This window comes from Accipiter gentilis, chromosome 32 (genome assembly GCF_929443795.1).
Source record: "Accipiter gentilis chromosome 32, bAccGen1.1, whole genome shotgun sequence".
Taxonomy (NCBI): domain Eukaryota; kingdom Metazoa; phylum Chordata; class Aves; order Accipitriformes; family Accipitridae; genus Astur; species Astur gentilis.
In genome coordinates, this window is record NC_064911.1 from 10,497,498 (window position 1) to 10,513,626 (window position 16,129).

The following is a 16,129-nucleotide window of genomic DNA, read 5'->3' on the forward strand; positions in this document are numbered from 1 at the left end:
TACTAATAAAGTATTTTTCAGACCAGACTTCTATGAATGCACTTCCATCATATAACACATTTCCTACCAGCAATGACAGTTTTTCTATCTACAGAGTTCAAAACATTGTACAGTGTCAGATTATAGATCACTAAATCTAAGTACAAAGACTTGTAGCCATAGTTTTCATAGGAAAAAAGTCTATCTGTAAGCTTCCATATCCACAGCTCAGTTCCGCTCTGCACACAACAAAATCTGCTGGATTTTGGGGGATTTTTTTTTTTGGAGATGATCAAGATTAGAAACAGTAGCAAACTGAGAAATGACACATTACCCTAATTAGTTGGAATACACAAGTAATACTGTATTACAGAAATAAAATATTCACTTTTAAGAACTGAGAGACTTCTTTTTAAAAAACACATACGTTTTTTTCCAAAGTAAAAAAAAACCCATATAACATAAACTTACCTAATTTAAGCGCTCCAGCAAGGCCACGTATTACAGTAACAGGGTTGTTTGGATTTGTACAAAATTGATGTAAAGGTGGAAAGAAAGCATCTCGTTTATTTTCCAACTGTAAAATTATAATGGAATATTAGATGGCAGATGAATTTAGACTCCTTATTTGTAAAATAAAAAAGATTAATAAAAAAAAAGATAAACAACAGAAAGAGGACAGGAATTTTCTCCATTTCCCTGCACTATGGGAAATGAACAGCTACATCATACAACTCTTTCCATAGTAAAAGCTGGGTTCCCTCCTGAAATTAATTTGTTACTGGAATTTATTTCTTGGCATGAATTATTCCCAGGTTGTCTTGGCTTTTGCAACTCAGGTTTCCTGCAGTTTATTTCTTTATCTGACAATAGCCTTGTACATTCCCTAAATCTACAGAATTCTCTGAAGAGCAAGGTAATCTACTAACTTTCTTTTTAGAAGTCAAAAAAGCTAATTCTACAAAAAATGTATACAAGAAACAGTATAATTAAAAAGACTACTCTCACAGTATATCTCATGTTAACCAGAAAGGCTGATTTGGTTTTCTTACGCTTTTGTGCACCTATGACCTCAATTTTATGCTCTAATCCCCCCCATCTTTTTTCTTTTTTTTTTATTTAAAATTGTTGTGCATCTTTTAAAATGCCCAAGACATCTCTTTCAATAAACAAAACACAATACAGAGTTCCCAAATATTGCGACCCATGCTGGCACATCTACGCAATATGCTGCAGCATGATGACTTAGCAGCTTTGCATGGACTCAACAAAGCTGTGACAAACTTTTAATAAGGTAATTAATTCAGATGCAACACTTAGAGAACAGTTGGAAGCACTATTGCTTCCAAATTAATCTAGCTCTCGGGCAGACTCCTTGTGTAGTATCAGACCAAAGTGCCAACTACTTCTGGTCCCCAAGTTGAGCTGATCAAAGCTAACTTGAGGTTTTCACACTGGCTATATGGACATACTATAATTTATTCTTCTGTTATGAAGACAGTGCACATCCTGTAACTTATTCTTCTATTACTAACTTAGCTTAAACTTTTCACAAAGCTATTATGAAACTTTACTGTCAAAACAGAAGTTTCAAAGTTTGAGTAAGAAAATACTATACAACTAAAACCTGCCTTTTCCTAATGACGTTTTGTTCTTAAATCACCTCAACTTTCATTAATTTTTTTCTTTATTTTGAAGCAGGTTGTTAGGAGAGTTTAGTTTAATTACTTGCTCATTTATACCTAAACTGTCATTTGCAAAACATGTACATACATATTTGAAATTCTGTGCATCATATCTAATGAACTGTTTTGCTTATTCTGCCAATATTATGAGTATTAAAAAAAATCAATAAAAACATTCTGACACTTTTTCCTGTTTACCGAAATTCCTAATTTACAAGTACTTTAAAAGCCAAACTGTGTCTCAAAATTTTCTTTAAGGTTAGCATTTTTCCTGCTTATACATGAGTTGGGAGAGCACTGTAATTACAAATCAGCTATGAACAGTGCATCTTTAAAATAATTACATTATGTAATTCAGCTATCCAAACAATTAAAAAAGACAGCCAGCAATGCACTTCTACCATTAGATTTACTTACATAAATACTAGGTGTAGGTGGATTCAGCTTGTCCTTTGGCAAGGGAGGGTATGGTGGAGGCGGTGGTCGTGGAGGTGGGCATTTATCCAATAGAATACTACTGTTAGATAAGCCATTTTTACCCAGATTCCTAAAAGGAAAGAAGAGCTGCCTCTGTCAATACTTGACAAATAAAATAAATATATATTAGTGTCATCTCTTCTGCAAAATAATGATGTATAAGAAGAAACCATAACTTAAGATGCAAAGAAAGCTCACACATTTTAATTTTAATAATTTGATATTATTCAAAAAAATCCCCACTTTGCCTACCAAATCTGCAACATCACCACTACTGGTTAAAAATGTGGCCATTTTAAATAAAAGCAAGTATGACTGCTTTTACAAAATTTAACAGAGAAAGCACGTTTCAACTAGAAATAGAGAAGAAACTTATTAGGTCGGCACTGGCTGGTGGATGATCAGTTCCTAGCAGTTGACATAACGCAGTCCAGTAATGCTGTGCATAGCACTGTGTAAGAGCACAAAGTCAGAAAATGACAATGCCTCAGCCAAAAAACTGCTTAGTCACAAGAAGCAACTGTAACTACACTAACGACACTAAATTGAACAACCACCTACCCCTCTCTGATTTACACATTTTGAAGCCAGGAGGAGCCACTGCTGCATAATCCATTTGTTTGAGCAACAGAGGAAAGGACCTACCCTGAGCAAGTTGCTGTGTCAACACCCATACATGTACTCCAGTGAGAACCCTGCTTGTTACATTTGCAGCCTTTCTTTGGAGATTTCCAGGCGTAGATAACCCACTGTATGCGTATTCACTTTTCTTATAATGAATGACCTGAAAAAATCTGCATTCTGAGCTTAGTCTACATTCAATTTCCAGTCACTATCACCAGGGGAGTATTTATTAACAGAACATCCCTTAAATTTTTGTTTGTTAAAAATGACTCAACTACTTCAAAATTCTTCCAACTACACATTATTCAAATCCTTCTTCCAACCTCACCTGATTCACTAGCTGTTGTTACCACCTCTCAACATGCCACAAAATGGGATGTTTCTAATGCATAATTTAGTTATATATCTGCACAAAACTCACCAGTTACAAAAAAGCCGTTCTGGTAATAACAGTCTTCGGCAGAAAACACAGCTGACTTACATTACATGAAACTCCCAGCAACAGAGTTTGTCTCTAAACCACAGTAATACTGGCACTGAAAAACACTGTAGAGCTGGATGCTGGCATGTGAGAGCACTGCTTCAAATCAAGCTACCATAACCAATGAGTAAGATGGACTTGGGGCTTGAGATCAGATCAGACTGACTGATCATTAAAGAAAATGAGCAAACATCTCACGTGCCCCAGGCTGCAGCAAAGATGAGCATCCTGAGAAACTGGTGCTCATCACGACAAACAATTTGGTCAGTTCAGAACTTAGGCCAGCTTTCTAACTCATACGTTGTTCTCCTTTGACAGAAGATCAGAGCAATTCAGAGACATATTTAACCACTGTCTCCAAAGCATGCCTGTCAAAGTACCAAACACAGCTTATTTCTTGCGCTAGGTAAAGCTAATGCCAGAACAGACTGCAACTTCAAAGAAACTGAAAGAGCAATGCAGAAGCTTTGATTAGGAATCATCCAACTTGGCAAAAATCTCACTGACCAATGCTTAATGTCTGATGCAGTTCTTGCAACGGCCCTATTGTGTCGTGTTCCCCCCCCAAACATAGAAAAAAACCACAGCAATATAAAATCACCATCACTCAAAGAAATTTATCAACCATGGTTGCATGAATCTGAGATTCAGACCATCTATACAAAGTGAAACTATAATCTGAATAGCAGATATTAGAAGTAACTATAAACTTTGCATTACCAAACTGAAAAATAAAACCAAGAAAAGCAAATGCATAGTATTAAAAAATCAAAGAGAACTTTGACAAAATTCAGTTTGCATCAATAAACAGTTCTCAGGCAATTTTGAGGCAAGGAAGGTGAGAAAGACTGAACCTGAAGAAGAAGGGACATTGCTCAGAACTAGTGTGACTTAAAAGCTACTGTAGTCACAACCGCATTATCACCACAGCAAAAGCTCAGTAAAGCCAGGGTACACGGGGTCTTCAGGGAAGGGGGACAATAGAGAAAGGAGAAACTGCTGAATGCTTAAGAGAAACTACAGGTCTGAAAAAGCAAAGGAGATGGAGGAGAAAGCAGAGAGTACAGAGTAAAAGATCAGATGAGCAGAGTTATCTCATAAACCCAGCACTTGAAGCTGATACTACCAAATGTGTGCCACAGTTTCCTATTAAGTTACTAAAACCCTGTGTGGAAATTTCAAGAGAGGAAAGGGACCAAAGAAAAGCAAAGCTGAGATAGGAAAATGCTTGTAATTCAAGTGGCACAGGAAACAGATGGGCAGAATATTTAAAGTTGTCTTTAACAGACCAGTTTCACTCTTTTTTCTTTTTTTTTTTTTTTTTTACTATGAATCAGAATAACTTACTATTAATAACAATGCAAGAGAACTATTAAAGAATAACGCTGTAATTGATCGTGTGCAAAACAGAGCGATGGATATCATAAAAAACACCACAGAATTACTAAAAAGATTTGCTACTGGCACCTGAAATGAAGCAGTGTGAGTATCCGCTGCCGGCCTTTCCACCTCTGGAAATACAGAACTATGGCTAGTGAAGGGAAAGCAAAAGACCCTTTCTGACCACAGCAACTGTGAGGAAAATCTCACGTATCTCTGTTTCAAAAGCATACTTTTTATAAGAGGCTGAAAGAGGAAACAGATGCAATGCTTGAGAAGAAACAACCCGGATTTAGGCCCCGAAAAGAAACCAGATGCCCATATAGTCACCTACAACGCTGTGATGGAGGAATGAAGAGGACAGGCTTCAGTCATTTAAAGTGACTTTCCAGAGGGAATTAAGTTTTTCATAGACTGCTCAGGGAGAGGAACACCCTTCATTCCCACCGAACAGAAAGAGCAGGCAGGAGCAGCTGTCAGCTTCAGAAATATAAGGACAGAGGTGCACACTGATATGCGGCACTGTCCTGAGCCAAAGCTGCAGCTCTCGGCCCGCTGTGATTTGCTCGATGGGTAAAAGCAACAACAACGCATGCAACTGCTTTACCCCGAGGACCAAACCCAAACTGCTATGCTTAGGAGCGACACCAACCGCTATGGATGAAATAGGTGCCTCAATTTCATGTAAATATGGGATCTCTTGAATAATCAATCATCAGATTCATTAAAACATCCCCTCTTTTCCCTTTTACTGCTCTTCAGGATACATTCCCACACCTTCTAAAAACAGTTTACGTCCTTCAGACTTCGAGAACAACTTTCCCTCTGGCTGTACCAAAACACACAGTTAACCAGAAGCAGAGGTGTGACCCAGTCCACCTGGCAACAGCCACTCTCCTCTTCATTATACAGCACTCACTCGCCAGTCCGTGTTGTTAGCAAGTACTAACACAAATAATTTAATGCTATGTAGGGATTTCTTGGCAAATGGAGACTGATGGCTTAGCCTAAGATGATGCCTTCATCCACCTACCACATCTCTTCCCTTGAGATTACTATTTTCACTGCATGGACAACCCAGTAGCTCGTTATGCAGCTGGGACGTCCCTGCCCATGCAAAGAGGGACTCCAGCTGCTCTAGCCTTAGAGACTCCCCTGTTAGACTATCAAAAACTAAATAAAACAAGACTGAAATCTGATCCCAAGGCAGCATCACTGAAACACAATTACATGAAACTCACCAGTTAGTTGCTATACACTTCATAGGTACTGTATCGACTTTGTACCATCCCAGTTGACTGAAAAATGGTATCATGCAAGTTTAAAGCCAACTGTGTTATACAGCTGTATTAATTTTAACTCTATTTTGTTACACAAACTCTCGACTACATCAAGAATATTAAAGCTAACATGATAAAAACTTATTTTCTGAGAACCAGGAATCATTATCATTAATTACTATCCTTTACATTTATTAATCACCTCAATTTTATTATTTTGCTCAAGCCTAATGTCAGACTGAGAGGATTAGGTCTATTTCTCAGAAAGCAGTTCCATAGTGCTTTTCAAGTCCTCTGGAACTTTCTCTGTTTTCCAAGAACTATAAAAAAAATATCTGTATGAATGATAACAATTCTCTGGCCTGCTCTTTCAGAGCTCAGGGATATACGTTATCCGGGCCTCTGACTTAAAAACACCAAATTTAACTATAACTACTGTTTAACCTTCTCCTTGTGAAAACAGAGTGTCTTATCGTACATCCCATGATGCGAACATCATATCTGTCTTTTTCCCAAGCACAGAACAAAAATATTTACTGATCTCTCTTGACTCTATTGGCTATTCGAATAGCTCTGTGCAGTCATTACGCATTAGTGTTTTTTGTGTTTCTTCTTTATCATTCTTGGCTATAGTTGTCCAAACTTCATTTCTGAGTTTTCTAGAACTCTTCGCTTCAGTACTTTTAAAAATATTTGCCCTTCTTGTTTTTGATTGGGAGACAGTGACTTCTTGATGATAATGAAAAGTTCCTAAACAATTTCCAGTTATTTTGGATTTTAGGTACACTTTACAGGCCAAAATGGAATAAGTTACAATCATTCACACTTAAGCAGTTATTTTTGTTGTGAAGTCAGTCTAAGTGAATTATTATTTGAGGATTAGCTGCATGAGAATTAACAAGGTTTCACCACTCAAGGGTTATTCTGAAGAACAAAATTAATACCCTCTCTTCCCCAAATAAAAACCACATTTAACGGGAATATAAGCAACTGTGGATTTATGCGATACTCCATCTCAAATCTAACAGAATTAATTAATCTACAAAGAAGAATGAACAAAAACATTTTAAAAATGACCCTGCAGAAGGAATCAGTTGAAGCACTGGGATGCACAGTACTTACTTGACCCAGTCCTGATTCAAACCCAGCCTTTCTTAACAGTTAGTGGATACAATTAATTGCTTTAATACTGCAATTTCTTATAAAAACACAGAAAAACATCTGTCAACACCCATCACCCTGGGAAGGAGGCGGTTACTCACAACACCTAACTGGGCTCTCTGAGGCTCACCTCCCCAGGCTCCTTCTATAGCCAGTAGAGAGACACGAGCTCTCAAAGGGGAATATAAAGAAGTCAAGTCAAGCTTACATTATACTCAAATGCAAGTAATGCCAGATAATTATACAACCTGTTTATCATGCAATTCTCTACCCCAGCCTTTCACAACCAGGTACTAGCTGGCAATACTCCCAGAGATCTTTCTTTTTAAACCCACAGAAAATCCTACAATAGATTTGTGGATTTTCTCATTATGCAAATATATTTCTAATAATTTTCAAATTCTGCTCTGGTTTTGACCTCAATAGTATAGATTGGCAGTAAATTTCAAAGGTTAATTATATGTTATGTAAGAAGTAATGTTCCTTTTTTTCTTTTCTTAATGACTTTTACATCTTTCCTTTCTATTTCATTTCCTAATCACCTTGTTCTTAGGCTATAAGACAAGCAGAATCACATTAATGACTTATGTAAGAGAAGCATTATAACAAGTGGTACCAAACTTTTTCATATGCTTGCCTTTCCCCTAAACTATAAATCTTACCTATGTTTTTTTACTCCCAGATAATTCTGCTTCCCATCTGCAGAATTCTGTATTTGCCTTTTGAAACGAAATGGAATGTCTTACTCTAAGCAGGGCTTAGCTTGTGAAAACACAGTATTTCAAATTTTATTCTTAAAACTTTTGCTATGGTGAAGTTGACTTGCCAGAAGTAATGTGCCTTTAGAAGAATTGAACAATTTTGCCTTCAAGCCAAAAAAGTCCTTTGCTTACAGACAAAGAAACCTCCCAGTAAAACAAGAATTGCTTTTGTTGGTTTTGTTTTTAAGAACAAAACACAAACTTAATCCAGCTCCTTTCTCCACAAAGTACTTCCCCTCAAATAGATTTAGGCTCATTGCCTCTCGACTGCAGAGTTCCCAAACCAGTGATTCACTAATTGACTTCACAAAGCAGGCTTAATTGCCAGGGAGCAGCACCTTCAGAAAGATCAGCCCAAGTTTGCTTCTTCCCCAGGCTTCAACACGGGGCCCACCGAGCAACGAGATGTCTGTCCAGGTCAACCTCTGCATTCCTTTTCCCACTCCCCCTCGTGAAGCTTCTTATTTCCTACGCTTGTGTACATGCTGGCCATTTATCAGGCCCTTTTCCAGACTGTTTAACCCAAACCATCTTCTGTTTGTTGTCCTATACTTTTATCTTTTACAAGGTCCCTTGAGAGGCAGCTAATCTCTCCTGGTCTCCTGCCACTTTCTCTTCTCAATGGACTGCTCTCTACTCCTCCTCTTTGCACACCAAGGAAAAAGAACTATAAATAGGCATGTTAGTTCTTTTTAATATGCATTACCATCAAGCCTACACCTCTCATTTGCCTTCCCCAATTAAGCCAACTGGTAAAACTTTCAAGTTCAGAAATGCCTTAGAGTTTTCAAATTAGTCTTTCCAAATATCAACCATAAAAATGACAACAGCAACTCTCAGCTGACACGAAGTTGCCCACTTATCTGGCTGGGCTCTTTAGGTTTGAGGACCTCTTGCATGGACTTCTCTAAATCATTATCAAACAAAAGTTTTGTTTGGAGCTTCGCCTGTTCTTTCAAGGCTGTGAACAAGCTTTAATAAAAAATGATTAAAAATAACCCCTAAGCCATTTCTTATTTCTTTTATGAGAAACAAAACAAGTCTACTCAGGAACTTCTCTATGCTGCTTAAGGGAAGGACTTGACCTCACATCGGCTTTAGAAAGGGCAAGTGATGGACCCTCTCAACTGAGACGGATACTGGATTTCTAACTTCAGTCCTCCAGGATGTTAATTAGATGCACCAGTCGAAACACTGAGCTAGGAATCAGCTGGTTTCACTTCAGTAGAAATAAACAGCTGGAGTGTTAAATCTCCAGTATTCCGATAACGTTTCATTAATTCTCCTTTCAGAAGGACTGCTCACAGGGAAAAGATACTTACATTTCTAAGAGTACAGTAAAGAGCTTTTGATAAGTCTCTTTAAGGAGACATGACACACAACTAGACAAAAAAAGACAGAAAAAGAAGAGCACACTCTTCTTCTTTTCCCATGTATTAACAATCGGCTTTTCTAATAACAAACTCAGAGCGTTTATTCCTAGCATATTTTCTTCTTTTAATCACACGATTTTCACTTATGCTCAACGTTACTTGGTTTTTGGTTGTGTGGGTTGTTTTTTTTTTAATGACCTCAAAAGGGGATTTTCTCTAGGAATCTAAGGAAGGATAATTAATTTAATAGTACACTCTTTTATCTGTTATTTTGCTCAGAGGCTTAAAGAAATTTAGTTTACTATGTAGACAGTTTACCAAACATAATAATTTAGTTATTTTATAACCACCTTAAAATTTACTGTTGCAATCAGTTTTATTGGTAGGGACGACTAACCAAATCACACTTACACTTCCCAGAATCACCTTCTCAATTCTCTTTCATCCGTACACTCCAACAGCAGTTTAACAAGATGAGCACATTTGTTACCCTACTGTTCTCCAGAACAGCATCTTAATGAGATTTGCATATTTTAGTCAATAGCTCAGCTACTGCATTTCTAAATTCCTTGTAGCTTTTCAATGAACATTGTCTAGCCCTTCAAGGGAAGCTCCTTGCAGAAGTATCAATGGCTATGCCAGCATCTTCTGTTTGACCCCTTCTCAGCCTCCTAAACAACCTCACTTCACCGCATGAATAGAATAGGTCTCTGTTAAATATTTCCTCAGCATTCTCACTGAGGAAGATGGATATAAAGAAACTTTTCAGCCTCTGCGATGATCTTGCCCTGCTTAAGCACTCACTTTAGTCTTTGGTAAAACAAGAACATTTACCAAGTCCGTTCCTACGGACCAGACAACCTATTCACATATAATAATAAAAGAATCAAATGGAGTTTTCTATTTGGCATGTGTTTTGCATTTTACGATACAAAGCATCTCCTTTCACCAAATGGCTTCACTTCAGCAGCTTTCATTAATACAACACTTGTTTACATAAAGCAAAATTACAATCTCGCAGCATTTATTTTTGCCTGACTACTTCCATTTTTATTTTATTGTAATGCAAGATTTCTGAACCCCTTTTGTAATAATTGCTTTTACCTTAAGAAACACCAAACTTCCATATCTCTGATGTTCCTCTGCTCTTAAGCAACAAGCAAAATCCTAGCAACATTAACAAACAAGTCAGTTTTTGGTGGTTAGTATTACCATGTTGCTTCCTGATAAAATCCCTCCTGTGAGATGAGGAACTTCATTAAACTGCAGTTCACTATCCTGTAGTAGGTCAGTTATAGTTAAGTTCTGAATCAACTCTTGTACATTACTTAATCCCAAACTGCTAATAATTTCAGGTCTTCTGTGCTCTAAGCACAAATAAACTGTAGGGTCTAAAAGATGTAAAAAATGGCTTCTCTTAGACAAAACTTTTTTTTTTCCCAAACCTGTAAACATTTGAAAAAAAGATTATTTAACAAATAGACTTCTAAGGAATTTCAATGCGACTTACCATAAACACTCTGGTTTTGAAGTAAGCATATACTAAACGGAGCCAAATGCAGAATAATGAGGAGGAAAATAAAAATTATTAATCTAGAGCTCCAGCTATAAAAAAGCAAGTTACATCCACCTGTTCCTAACTGCCAAAATGAGCTTTTTTTCCCTAGAGAATACCATCAGGACAATAGGGCAACAGACTGTATCAAGTAAGTATTGTCAGAGAGCAAGAAGAATATGCCAGAAGATAACAGAATATAATTATCCACATTAGAGATGAAGCCAGAATGTCTTTCTGAACTTATCAAATTAAATAAGGGTATGAATGTAACAAATGGCAAATTAATACATTTAAGGCCCTATCCAGTGTAGCTCCAATATATAAAAACTAATACTACAAGACAACTCCCCTCTCCCTGTGCATGAAGTTTATTCTAGCACAGGTGTTTGGGTTTTTGTTTGGTTGGTTTTTTTAAGGAAAAAAAAATCAAATTATTTGCAGGTTTTCTATTGTGGATAGCTTTTCTGCAGTTTTTACAGTAATTTTAAAAATCAATACTTTTGGTCACAAATTCACTTTTGTAGCTCAAGATACCACCTACAGAGACAGCGCCCAAATGTAATCAGTACTATGGGAAGAATTTTCAATTCTTTGTTTTTCCGTTACCTTACACTGTGTTAAAAAATAAAGGTTAACATGCAGTACTGAAGTTCATGGTATCTGACGCATGAGTATATAAACATCTTCTATCCCACTATGTATAAAGGTTGACTTATTTTGTGAATAAGCAGGGCTTTCAGCCCAGTATCTTTCAGTATTCTCCCCCCTAAACATTTTCTCTTATGTCAGTCATGCACACAGTATTCTATGACAAGGATGTTCTTCCCAAAGCTCTGCTCCTGAGCCGTCAATGTGCATGCATGCACACCCTCAAACTCTACACATTTTAAAACAAAGCAAGGGCTAATCAACTAGTTAGTACATGGCTGGCATAGCCTTGTCCTCAAATTTATGCATGTGAACTGTAAGACCTATAAGGATGGCAGAAAAAAATAATTAACATATTATATAGTGGTTATGTTATACAGAGTTACTATTTCTATTAGAATGAAAAAAAACATGTAGACAGGACCTTTCTCCTAACAGATCACCAGCCCTCGCACAGGTCAGGAAGAGTAATAATGAGCACAACAGAATTTTCACATATGGGACATTGTCTCTCTGACTGCTTTTACACTTTAGGCTTATCCTAAAAACGCTGCAATTGTAACCTTGTTGCTAGTCTCACTAAATTTCTCAGAATCTCTTATCATTAGAAGACATATGCAGATATTTTCCAGCAAGCATAGTTTGATAAGGAGAGATGCCGTCTCTAAAATTTGTGAAAGAAGTCCCAGCCTAGACTGAAGCATTTCCTGACCTCCAAGTTGCTAAGGAAAAAAAAATTAAAAAAATAATAATTCTCTCCTCCACTTTTCCCATTGCTCATCTTTCTTTATTATCCAGCTACTAAGTCCTCTGCCTTGCTGAATTAAGATGCAGACAGGCTGAAGAGGGAGCTCTCAATCTCTGCTCAGTAAGAAAGTAAAAGGCACATCCAACACTTTCTGAGCTGTCTGCAAACTATTAGCTTACCTCCCTTGAAAAATGATTACGTGAGCCTGGGAAAAAATAAGGACTACATGAACCCAAGTTAAATGCTGTAGAAAAAGACAAGAGACCTAATCACCACATTAGGAAGTATTTTTTCAAGGGTGAGTATTTCATAATTAGGGTCCTTGAGTACTGTTAGAAACTTCTACATACAACTTAAAGCAGAACTTGTTATCATCCCAGTGAGTAAGTTAAAGAAAGCACAGTGGCAGCATCTGGCCAAGTGAAAAGTGAACTTGACATGCAGGTCATGGCAAAGATCTATAGGTTCTGGCAGTGCTTAAAATTCGGCCCTTCTGCACTAAATTCACAAGTTTGAGTTGGAGTCTGTCCATACTCTGTGGCCGGCAGATTTGCTCTGCCCCTCCTTAGACACGGTGCAACTAGGAATTCAGTAGCCAGTACTCAGCAGCACTCAGCCATGCCCGTGACTCCCGAAAAGCTTGCTGTTGGCACACCAGCCTGGGCAAGAGCTACACCGTGGTGCCTCCGCATCGGCTCTTCAGCTCCAAGCACAGGAGGAGCAGCCTTGCACCTGCCTGCAGCAGTTTACATGCGCTTAGAAAAGCCCCTGCAGACACTTCTGTGCCACTCAAAACAAAGTTGTTAAATTTCTTTTGCTATAATGAAGCCACGGTTTTTAAAGTAGAATAAAGACAGAAAAATACTTTTATTATCCTCCCTTTATATTAGAAATTAAGTATCACTAGGAATAGTACCTCTATGAATGTGCACAAAAGCAAAGACTTGTATTGAAACCTGGTTTAGGATTTTTGTAGTAAAAATACTCAAGGTTTTCCTATTGAACACAAACTGCAGATCTCGCCTACAAAGAGCCTGATACACAGCATACTGAAACAATCAAAATGCAGCATTTGACTAGAGGAGTACACTTCCCATGACTCTCCCAAGAAAGCTGCACGCAAATTTCTGCTAAGCAAATTCTGAAGACACAGAACAGCTAAACTTCAAGAAAGAATTTTAAGTCTGAACCAATTTATTTTATGTGTATTTGCAATGCAGTCATTCTAACACCAGACATTGAAGCTATTTTTATACTTCTAACAGCAAGAACACGTACGTGGTCCCAATTAAAAGAAGCTGTTAGGCTCTTCCATTTTTATGAATGTAATAGGTGTAGAAACTTCACTTGAACATTACACTATAAGACTTAATATTTGAAGGATGACAAAATGAGCTCCTATAGGTTTTCCTCTTCTAGGAAATTTATCTTTGTAACAGATACCTACAGACAGCTATACCATGATCAGTATTAGTCATCAAATCCCAGTACATTAGAAACCAGTAATTCTCAATCACAGTAACAGTTGAAGCTTTTCTGCATTTAACTGATTTATGTGGGTGCAGCGAAAGAAGGATATAAACATGCTTTTATCACTTTTTTTAACATCAAAAATGGTAATGCTCAAAAGCACTACATTTGCTATATAATCCCAAATAAAATATTTTGGAGTAAAATGTATTGAGATAGTAAAAATTCCAACAAGAATTCTGACACCAGAAAAACACAGATAACACTTCAACTAAAAGAACTGTAAACACAGTTCGGTATGGAAAATGGCAGTTAGAGTACAGATCAAAACATTCAATAACCATGTGCTTATGATTAAAGGACTTCTGTGAACTTTAAAGGCATCTTACGTAACTTTTTCACAAATGGCGACAACTACAAGACATGGATATAGAAATTATAGTGCTCTAAACGGTCATTTCAATTTCTCAGCATGTTTGGATTTCAAATAAAATTCTTTTGAGAAAGAAAGTGAATCTCTCCAAAGACTACCCAGAAAATCTAAGGACTTTAAGATAGCCTACATAGGGAAGGCTGGGAGCAGTAAGCACAAAGTGTGAATTTGCAAAGCTAACTACTATCTGACAGGCTCCCTGCTAGCACATGTAAGCATGAGCTCAACCTACCTTTGAAGGATAATTAATTACTTTTGAAAAGCTTTGTCTAAACCGTGTGTAGTGGAGTTTACTCCACTTTCAATGGAATAAACTGTCTTATGCTTAATGTATATTAAGACTGATAACATGGTGCATTATTACCAGACAATTACATACAGTAAACATAGAGTTTATAATTAACTAGCTTTCCCATGTAGATAAAGTTTCAGTGTATAACAACATAAAGCTGTCTACTTCTGAGCAGAGGTGATTGAATGTCTCAAACTTGTCCATATAACTAACATACTATACTACTTCTGCCTGCCAGCACATTCATAAATCCACAGGCACTCCAAAGTAGCTATATACCCCAAAGCTTCATAAAGGATCTTTTACCTTTCTAAGTAAAGACAAAATTGGAAGTATTGCTGCCAGCTTTAATGGAAAATTAAGCCAGCCAGTGAAATACTTTTCCATTGTCATCACATATATTTTAGGTGTCGGCACTTGTAACATCGAACATGAAAAACTCCTACAATATTTTAAGATGCCTAAGGATTTCACTCTGACGATAATATTTGTTCAGTGATGACACAGCACAGTGCAATAAAAGCAACACTATAGGCAGAGCTCTGCTATTGTGCCGGATGTCTAAATATAGGGCTTGTAAGCAGTGTGGGGGGAGTAAAGTCTCAAAGGTTGCAGAATAATCACTAAGTCTTAGAAAATAAATTTTATTACTACTGCGGCAAAATACATCTTTTCTTGATGCAGGGGACTCTATGAAATTATCCTTTTTATTGTTAGAGCCTGTATCTAATTAAAGAGTTGGATTTGAAAAGACTCTGAAAATGTGCTTGTGGATTTAACCATCAAATCCCAGCACTCTGACTTCTGCTGGAGGTTCCTACCCTCTGACAACACCACCAGTGTCACACAAATAACCCAAACTCACAGATGCATTTCCATTTCTATTTCTTTGGAAGAGTGGGGAGTTTACCTGTCATTTTTCGTGATTTAACAACACTGAGGTAAGAAATGAATAGCTAAGAAGCAAATAGAAATGTCAAGACTCGGAGCGTAGTGTTTCTGCTACACTGCTTTTTAGTAAGACAGACCTAGGAACCACCAGAAGTGTTAAGGGAATGCATTTAAGCGGACTACGTGGATATGAAATGAGCCTAATCATTGCAGTGCCATCATGCCTGTTGAGAAGATGGGACTTACGTGTCAGAGATGAACGATGGCAGATTTAGCTGCAGCAGACTACTGCACCCAGTCCACCATCCTCTTCTGCCACAGGCCACTGGCTACTGCACAGGTGGCTAATTTTGCTGCATTTCTATACTACTATATCACTATATTGATACCACTGTAGCTTACAGTATAACATTTTTGCCAGAAGTCACTGCTAAGAAGCATTATCTGAAACTTCTACAACCTAGTCTTCCACAATCCGTGCCATCCTGTATTACTAGCAATGAAGACATCAGGGAAAATGCCATGCAATTTGCACAGTCACGCTGCAATCATTGCCAGGTTTCCTAGTGGTTGGCCTCACTTTTTACCTTAATCCATTATGCATCTGATCTAAAATGATTCAAGCTTACTGACTAAAGACAAAAAATGACAGTAACATACCTGCTAATCAACTGGAATATAAGATGGACCAAGGCTTATACCTCTGAAGAGTCAAAACTACCTACACCGTAACGCGACAGACTTAAAACTAGCTGAAAGACTGCATTTTTAAAGCACAATCCACTACATGAAGAGCTTCTATACTTGAGCTATAGGTACTGAAACCACCACTATCAAAAAAGTCATCTCTGGTACAGAACTGGAAGGACAAGCTGATACACCAGATGG

At 37.4% G+C, this 16,129-nt stretch overlaps 1 protein-coding gene across 17 annotated transcripts in view; it reads right to left on the reverse strand.

Annotated features, from left to right (window-relative positions):
• KDM6A (lysine demethylase 6A) overlaps positions 1-16,129 on the reverse strand; it is a 168,517-nt gene that overhangs the window by 21,402 nt on the left and 130,986 nt on the right. For all 17 annotated transcript variants that reach the window (XM_049834990.1, XM_049834997.1, XM_049834992.1 and 14 more), the window contains 2 exons: positions 2,082-2,211; positions 451-556 (listed from right to left, as the gene is read on the reverse strand). In XM_049834990.1, the coding sequence (XP_049690947.1) occupies positions 451-556; positions 2,082-2,211 (236 nt within the window). The remainder of the gene's footprint in view (positions 1-450; positions 557-2,081; positions 2,212-16,129) is intronic.